Raw genomic sequence first — 9127 nt, 5'->3', positions numbered from 1 at the left:
CGGAGCGCCTGAGGGGCAGAGCCCGGCCGGCCGGCCGGCGGGGGGAGGGCTGCAGCAGGGCCCGGGTGCGCGTTGCTGACGGTGTTTTTAACCCCTAGATGGTCTCTAGCGAGCCGCCGCTGCTGCCGGTGTCACTGGAGGGCGAGTTCTCCAATAGCATGAAGGAGATGATCGGCGGCTGCTGCGTGTGCTCCGACGAGAGGGGTTGGGCCGAGAACCCGCTCGTCTACTGCGACGGCCACGGCTGCAATGTCGCAGTGCATCAAGGTGAGCGAGCGCGGGCCGCCTCCTGCCCCGCTTACCTCGCCGTGACCCGCCCGTTCCCGCTGCTCCCCCACTGCTTCCCCAGCGGGCGTCTGCGGGGCCGCCCCCCGCCCTGCGCTTCCTCCACCGCAACTTGTGACTGCCCAGCGCTCCCTTCCCCTCCCCTCCTCTCCGCCCCGGGCTCCTCTGCCTCCCCGCGTGTGGGAGCTGGTGGAGGGAAGCCAAGAGACTGGAAGGCAGGCCGGCTGTCATGTGATTGCTCCCGCTTTCCCTGTCATGTCGTTTGGCTGCGGGTGCCCGGGACATGCCGCGAGACTTCCTGTTGGGGTGGTTTGGGTGGGGGAGGGGAGGGTTGCTGGTATTAATCACCCGGCCCACATTTGTTTCTAGCCCTGGAGAAGGTTGGGTGGTGTTCAGCTCAAAACTGATGGGCATAGTGGGTATGCCTGGGACTGCCTGTTTGCTGCCAGCAAGCTGTTGGTTTTTTTTTTTTTTTGAGGAGGAAAGTACACGCTGTGTGTGGTGTTTCCACTCAGGCTAGCAAAAAAACCCCGTGGGCTTTATTTTGGTTGCAGAAACAAGGAACAGTAATGGCAGTTGGTAGTTTATCCTGTGCAGCTCCAGAGTGAGCCCTGTGGCCTGCTCTTTAACTTGTTTTAATGCGGTTAATTCATTGGAGCTCATTAGTGTATACACCTAACACACATGAGGGATGACAGTATTTTTGCCATGCCAAAGGAATCTGTCCATTACTGCACTATGCTACCTGAGAAGCAGTTCAGAGCTGTAACCCATTGATTATTGGTTGTTAGTTGCAAGAGATGCACCTGGTTTTGTGAGCTGGGGAGAAATCTTCATAACATGAAAGCAGGGGACAATCCAGAGAGAGTGAAAAACAAAGTTATTCTTAGCAAAGAATTCTTAGTGGCAGAGATGAAAGGGGTGGACTAGCATCTACATAATGACTCTGCTTTCAAATCAGTGATGCCTTGTCTTGATCAGAGTTCATATTGAAAGAGACAGTCCAAGCTGGACATTGTTGAAGGTGGCTGGGCTGATGGCAGGGGTTTGTTTTCAGTTTTAGTAAATCAGGCTTAGTGAAAGCGGGATAAGAACATAAGTGTTCACTTTCAGGAGGAGGATTCAGTTATTTGTATCTAAGCTTAAAAATCATACCTGTGTTAACATCCTTTCAGCTTCATTAGCGTTGACACCTTTGGGAATACTAGTGTTTTGGGGATGACACTGTGAGCAGGGTTATGCAGTAAAGCATTCAGAATGATGGTGGCAACCAACTTCAGTGCTTGGAGTCTCAATGCTTCTAATTCCAGTAGAGCTGTTGGTATCATCAAACACAAGAAAGCTTGCGTTTATCAAAAAGCCTCCTAATATAGAAGGTGACTCTCGAAGTTAGATGCAACTATTTTACCCAAAACTACAGATATGCCAGTTCAGCCATATAACCTCATGAAGCTATATTTTTCTGAGGTTAAATAGTATTGTTGTGGTTACACAAAAGGAAGAATTATTGATGTGGATGTACTGTATTAAAGCTATGACACTTTGAGTATATGTTACTGAGACACTGTACAGCTTGGCAGCTGGCATTATAAAACTGGTAGGAGAACTGGTACATTAGCATAGGAAGACGTTTTGTTGCCACAGACTGTTTTTGTTTTGTATATTTCCCATTACTGCTTGTATATTTCCCATTTTGGGCTGAAATTATTCATACTTACTAGTCTAAGGAAAATATCCTTATTCTGAGAGTTTGGTTAAAATTGTTTGGCTGCCATTGAAATCTAAGTGTAACAACAGCTTCTGTCTCTTGGATGCATACTTTTTTCTTTTACTAGTTCAAAAAAGCTATACAATTTGCTTCTGATTTAATGCACAGAATGTAAGAACTAACATTTTTAAAGAAACTTTATAGAAATAACAAAGGTGTAAGCATAAGGAAGTCTTGCACACTGCATAAAAACAACCTGGTAATCTGTGGAAGTAAGAAGTGTGGTGTTAAAAATTCACCTGTATTTTTTTAATTTGTAAATGTTCTCTCTCAGAAATATAATGTAAGGTGTGCTGTTTTAAGGTTTTGTCTAACTGCTAGTTCTCTACCTAAGTTGCCAGGCTTCTCCCTGAATTGCTTCATACCGTAAGATGTATTTTTATAGAATCTGTTGCCGGTTTCAAATTGTAAGCACAGCAAGGTAACTTCAGCAGCAAGATTGTAAACTTTATTGAGTATACCTTCAGATGACACTGTGTGTTTTTCTTTGCCTGCTTTGGTTGAATTTAGGATAATTAAGTGTGATGTATTTTTTATGGTAATCATACCTTTTTGCATATGCAAACAAAAAAAGTGACAAGAGATGGTTCCATTTGTGAATGCTTGAAAAGCGCAAGTGACATTTGGAAGACTGATTCTTTGTTTGGTGAATATGAATAATTATGGGAAATAATTTGTTGGAATTTTTTATGGAGTGGGAACTTGATGCTATCTCTATCTTTATACAACTTCCATGTTTTGTAGAACTGTCCCTACAATGTTTTCTTTTACATTCAAATATAGTGCTAAAACTAGATAGTGTTTATGAGTTTGTAGTACTCCTTTCTTCCATATCCTCTTTTCTGTTAACTTATAGGGGGGAGGAGGTGTATGTGGTGGGGGGTATGTGGAGTTTTTTCATCACTTAATTTTATTTGACTACACACTTAGAAATAGAAACAAACTGTCACTTTTTCTTTGAACAAAGTGCAGAGCTAGGGGGAATGTAAAACTGCATTTGAGATTTGAAATTGACTTTCTGCAAATTACAAATATTGTGGTTTCCACAGGAACTATTAGGCTACCTTGCCTGTATGAAGACATGAAACCTGTACAAATACTGAAATGTGTATATACCGAAGTTCAAAAGGGCACAGCTAATGGTGCTATGAGAATCATTACTCAACCTTTTCTGATCTGTACATTTAAAACACAAACCATAGTATTGAATTACTTTATATTACTATTGTGCTTAAAAGTTCTTATTATGGCCCTGCCTTATTGTAAGCTGTACAGAGTTAGGCCACAATTCTACAGGGTAATACAGGCAGCAAGACCTATATCTTCACATGGAACCACACTGAAGTCAAACCCTGCATGGGTATACAGGGGGTCACATGAGCTTGATCTCCTTGAAGAGCCAGGATCATGTCCTTCCATCAAGCATTTGTTTGTACGTGTGCACACGTATACAAAAGTTATCTGTAAGCACACCAATAACTTGGACTATATTGTAGCAATAAACAACTTTTATCAGTTTAGTTTCAGGATGCATTTGCAATTCTGTTTGCATTTTTAGATCAACTTTTTTTGTATTTAGTCTAATATGAGTAGCCCATGCTTATTGCATTATTCATCAAGTGTAAGAAAATTTAACTGACTGAAATTTTTGTGACAAAACTAAAAATTTCCAATGATGTTCTATTTTCAGTGTGTTTTGTTTTTTTTTTTTAAATCTTTAAAATACTTAACTTACGACAGATGTTTGTTATTGTAAAGCTGTCTTTTATTTGGTTATCCTAGTAAATTAAATAACAAAACAGATTGCACATAAAACATCTGCTGTATTTGAACAATTACTGTTTTTTCTCAGAATGTAATGTAAACTGTAGTTTGTTTTGCTTAAATATTTTGCATAAATTTAAGGGATGAGTAGGTTGTATTTGATCTCTAGCCTGAGAATAGTTTTGGTACTATTTCAGAAGTAACATGAATTGCACGTAGAAGTAAACTTACTTCTTTGTAAGATACTTTGGGATTGATTATTGAACAAATACTGTATCAGAGCTAGATATCATCATTGTACTGTGGTACCCTTGCAGTTGTTGAGATATTTTATCTTTTTCGAAACAGCTTGCTATGGAATTGTGCAAGTACCCACTGGACCTTGGTTTTGCAGGAAGTGTGAGTCTCAGGAAAGAGCAGCCAGAGTGGTAAGTGCTTTGCTTATTAAATATGTTAGTTTCAGTGTTTGTATGGATAACACTTACCCAAGCACCATAGTAGTAATACAAAATGGCTGAGCCTTGTTCATTGAACTTTATAATATAGCTTTTTAGTTAATTGGATGCCAAATGGAAATACAGTTCTCTTAAAGATATGTTGGCTTCATCCCTGGCATGTTTTTGGTTTTTATAATTGCATTTTCCTGGTTTCTCTTTGTTATTATGTAAAAGACCCCCACAAGTAGAGGGAACCAGTTGCTATCAGTTTTGCTAAATGAACACATTGGAACAAATAGTATTATCTTTAATCTTTGTATAGGAATATTTGGGATTGTAAGAACAAGTTAACAAAAAATGTCAGCTAAGGAAGTGAGAGAGCATTTAGTTGCTAGGTCTCCTTTAACTTTGGCATTAAAACTTTGCTGGTGTTGATCCTTTAACATATGAAACTGATTTAAAGAGTATTTTATCTCCTCTTCCTTTCCAAATTTACAAGGTAAAACTGAACTGTGCAGATAATCTTCCTGTTAACAGAACAAAAATGCTTCTTACTTAAGCATACTGCTCAGTCACATGCAACTCTTTACAAATATTTTCTGAAGAAAACTTCTCTGTAATTGAAGTCACACTGCATGTGTCTAGGTGATTGTTTTCAGTGGAAATGTCACACTTGGCACTCATTGTCACATTTTATTGATAATCTCAGCAGAGGCCATGGGTTGAAGTATCAGGGAGACTGAATCTTCTTTCCACTTACTGGAATCGTTCAGGTCAAAAAACAAAAGGATATGTGATAGGGTAGTTTTGGGGTGTCTACATCTTTACTGGTTTTCTTGTATCATTAAATTGGGATGTCAAAGATGCAGCCCAAAGGGCTCTTGGAATGGCTGGGAATTTAGGGGTGGGTGAGTGAAGTTGGGAATCTGATGACATTTGAGGTATGGAGCTCGACTGGAGACAAGTTTTGACTGCGTGGGCCAGGATAGAATAGTGTACTAGTGATGGCTGTGATTAATCTCCACTGCTCACTGAACTGATAGTGCTACCTGCCCTACTGCTGGAGGTGGGTCCAGATCTGCACCAGGGCACCAAATGAGTTTGACAACCCTGTTTTAGATAAGTTGATAGTCTCCGAGACCAAATTTCTCATCTGTCATCACATGGACACAATGTTCAGTTAAAGTATTTACTACTATCCTGTTTCTGTGCAGAAGCCAAATACCATAGAGTATGGTACTATGAATTCTCAGGGGAGTGAATTTGGCAGAGGACTGTAGGAACCTTGTCTCCTCCCTGCTTTCCTTTCTGCTTCTTACTAACTTGCTTGTAATACATTTCAGAGTTCTTTAGTAGGTTGTCTTTGCTTTTCCTTTCTAAAGCAGTTACCTGTCAGTCAGGTGGCAAGAGAAACAGCAGAATGAAAGTGTTATCTTATTTTCATATTGGTGCCATGTTTGGAGCATGACTATTGCTGTTACCAGCTATGCAGTTTTTCTTTGCTGTTCTTGGTAGTGAAGGATGTGGCAAATAGCAAAAAATCCATTTCTTCCTGTGTCTTTCCCTTGAACAGAGGGCATTTGGCCTAGCAAAAGCATCAGCACTATAAAACTTCCAAAAATCTCATGCTGATTGTGATACACCTGCAGATTTCAGTGTTGTGTGCAATAGCACACATGAAAACCTACATGGAAAAAAAAGAAGTGGAAAGAGTGATGTTTTTGAGTGTGAGGGGGAATGTATCAGTAGGATTTGGAGTTTTATTCCCTAGGCCAGCAAAGACAAGGATGTTACAGGGTACTAAGCTCTGCGAGAGAGTGGTGCGCCCAAGTTTCAGTGATTCCATCTGACTGACTGAAAGAGGAGACTGTCCTATATTTCTTGACTAGAGGCTAACTGACTTATAGGCCCATTTTGGAAACTGGAACTGCATTATAACTTGGTCTTTAAACACAGTACCAGGTGCAGATGCTTGAGTCTATGCACACGTAAGGGTCAAGTTTAGTTCCTCTGGCTGCATGTTTATCCAGAAATAAAATATGAGTTAAACTGGTTACATTATATTGAGGAAACCTACAATTATTTTTTCCTTGCTGCTTTTCTTTTGAAAAGGACAGATACGTTTAATAGTAGTAAAGTCTAGGCATATGTTTTCCCATTGATGCATGGTTGATTTACATAGTTAACTGCCATAATACTAATGAGGCAAGTAAAATTTGATTTGATGTGAGACTGGATTTCATTGTTGTGTACTAAAGGTTTTTTTCTTGCTATAGCACTTGTGAGAAATTAGGTAATTGCTTGGTGTGTGGAGGTAAATATTTCTGGCACTTTGTTCATAATTTTAATATAAATATATTTTTAAAGCAAATGAACATAGTTCTTATCTCTTACTCTCTTTGCATTAGCTGCGTATTCTTGAAACGGGTACCATGTCCTTGTACATGCAGCATTGCACCCTAGTCTTGACTAGGCATCTGGGTATGGATGCAGCTAGTTTAATACACTTGCTCAACATTATCTGAAGTATGAGAAATCTTGCTTAAGCGCTCCTTATTACCAATCATTAAAACGTATCAGATAGCTTGAGGAAGAAGCAAGAAAGTGGGCGAAGTTGGTATTATCTGCTTTAGTGTCTTAAGGAGTTTAACTTATACTACTATTCGTTAGTTCAGAAATGGTGTTTTCTCTTATTACTGTTACATGTCAGCCTTTTTACTGGATACTAGTGCAAGAATAGATTTTATTACTTTATTTTCATTACATGTATTAAAGATGAAACTAATGCAACAATACATTTTTGGTATTTAAAACCTTTTAGAACTTGGCCAGGGCTCTAGCCTTTGTTTCCTCTCTTTTCCATAATTGGCTTCCTTTCTTTGTTTTTTTTAATTTCTTATAGAAATTCAAATAATTCATTTTTTTAGCGTGAAAATTTTCAGTGCAATAACCTTTCAGTTATTGTAATATGTAAGTTTCCAAACACTTCAGTAATTTTTTTAAGTTTTGAAGAGACAATTTATATTAAAAATTGGACACTGGTATCTTAGAACTTACCTACTGTTGTTATAGGATCATAGGAAAGTAGAGCTGGAAGGGACCTCACAAGGTCATCTATTCCAGCCTGCTGCTTATGGCAGGAGCATTTATGACTAAACTATTGCAGCTAAATGTCTGTCCAGTCTGTTCTTGAAAACTTCCAAGGATGAAAATTCCACAGTTTCTCTAGGTAGTCTGTTCCAGTGCTTGACTACCTTCATACTCACAAAGTTCCTCCTGATATCCAACCTAAATTTCCCCTGCTGAAGCTTGAGGCCACTGTCCCCTATGGCCACAGAGGCAGGACCTATAATACTTACAGTATTGTTAGCATGGGCGACTGGTGCCACCTGAGTCGGGGGGGACACGTGCACCCCCCAGTGACCAGTAAGCAATTGGGGGGGGTTCCCCCACGACCAGTCTCACCAACTGGGGAGAGTCCCTCTGCGACCAATTGTGCTGATCAGGAAGTGGCTGCGGCACTCCCAGAAGCTCCGCTCCCCAGTTGGTACTCGCAGGGTGGGGCACCAGCACTCCTGCCTGCCCCTGCCTGTTGCCTAAGCAGGGAGCGCGACCTGTCAGGGGGTGCACCAGCATTCTCAGGTGTATGTGCATCCCTGTGCACCCCCTACGCATCTCCACTGATTGTTAGTAATACTAAGCTACTATAACAAATTATACAGAAGTAACTTTTCTTTTTAGAGAAAATTGACTGAAATTGTTCTCTTGAAGTGGAAAAAGCTTTCAAGCAACAATAAAAGCCATCTTTTTAACAAATGAGAGAGAAAATATATAACTGTGAAACCACAAGTTTCCAAAGGGTTTCAGCATTTATATCTGAAACTGCTAACTTAAAAAATAATTATCTTGAATTGATGCTGTCCTCCTTAAACTTTAGGGCTACATAGATTAATGAAAGCTTTATGTATATGCAGCTAGTTACCAGTGGAAGGATGTGTTTATAAAACTATATCTAGGCTTGGTGTCTGAAATATCTGCTTTGCCTTTTAAAGTCCTTTGGATTGAGCATTGCCAAGTTCCTTGCCCACCAGGTGTCCACTTTTCCGGCAAAATACCCTGCAGAAAACATTTGAGTGGCAGCTGTTCTCTTTGCATAACCCAAGTAGCAGAAAGGGGATAAAGCAGAGTAAAGAACCTGTTTCTAACTAGTAGTTATGGCTCCTTAACCTTCTTGCCATTTGACTGAAAAGGATAGAAACTATCCAGAAGGCAGATCACTTTGAGTGGTGTAGAGGTGTACCCTATCACAGTGCCAAACAGTAGTATACTAAGACACATTGCACATGCTCCACACACACTGTCTCCTGATCTGGAAGTAGCATACCCATTATGTATGCAGTGCTTCATGGACACTGGTAACCTCTCTAGTGCTGAATTAAAGTAGTTATGCTACTTCTGGTTTGGAAAGAAACAATTGTCGCCCTTATTGAATGGCATAGATATACACTTAGGGTCAGACTGATTGATTGTGCATGAAAGGCATTAGGCCAGTGTTGGCTAGCATTGCCAAGAATGAAAGATACTTGTATGAACAGGGACCTACAAAGTTCACACTTTTTGCCAAAACTGAATTGGGTCGGTTCTGCTTGAAAAAGTCTTGTCCCTGCAAAAAAGCTGGAAAATAGGTGGGGAGGGAGGAAGGATGAAAATGGAGCTGCAAACAGAGGTGGGAAGCCCAGGTGTCCTAAAGCATAGGGAGAGGGGAGAGATTTTTTGCAGTAGACTGTCCTGCCCTCCCTGGAGATGGACGAATGTCTATCCGTCCATCTTTAGGAAGGGGAAGGAGGGCTTCCCCCCCCCCCCCCCAACATAG

The 9127-nt window shown here is 40.6% G+C and overlaps 1 protein-coding gene across 5 annotated transcripts in view; it reads left to right on the top strand.

Moving 5' to 3' along the window:
• Positions 1–13: 13 nt before the first annotated feature.
• Positions 14–9127, top strand: part of MLLT10 (myeloid/lymphoid or mixed-lineage leukemia; translocated to, 10) — a 320600-nt gene continuing 311486 nt past the window's right edge. For 2 of the 5 annotated variants that reach the window (XM_019508311.1, XM_019508315.1), the window contains exons 1-2: positions 14–267; positions 4166–4245. In XM_019508311.1, the coding sequence (XP_019363856.1) occupies positions 99–267; positions 4166–4245 (249 nt within the window). In that variant the 5' untranslated portion in view covers positions 14–98. Of the gene's footprint in view, positions 268–4165; positions 4246–9127 lie in introns of those variants that run through there. The other 3 variants (XM_019508310.1, XM_019508313.1, XM_019508314.1) reach the window with 3 other exon arrangements.

The sequence above is a fragment of the Gavialis gangeticus genome, unplaced genomic scaffold (assembly GCF_001723915.1).
Source record: "Gavialis gangeticus isolate Ggan-Ray unplaced genomic scaffold, GavGan_comp1, whole genome shotgun sequence".
In the NCBI taxonomy this organism is placed as follows: domain Eukaryota; kingdom Metazoa; phylum Chordata; order Crocodylia; family Gavialidae; genus Gavialis; species Gavialis gangeticus.
The sequence above is the reverse complement of the archived record's forward strand: the minus strand, read 5'-3'. Positions and strand labels throughout refer to the sequence as shown.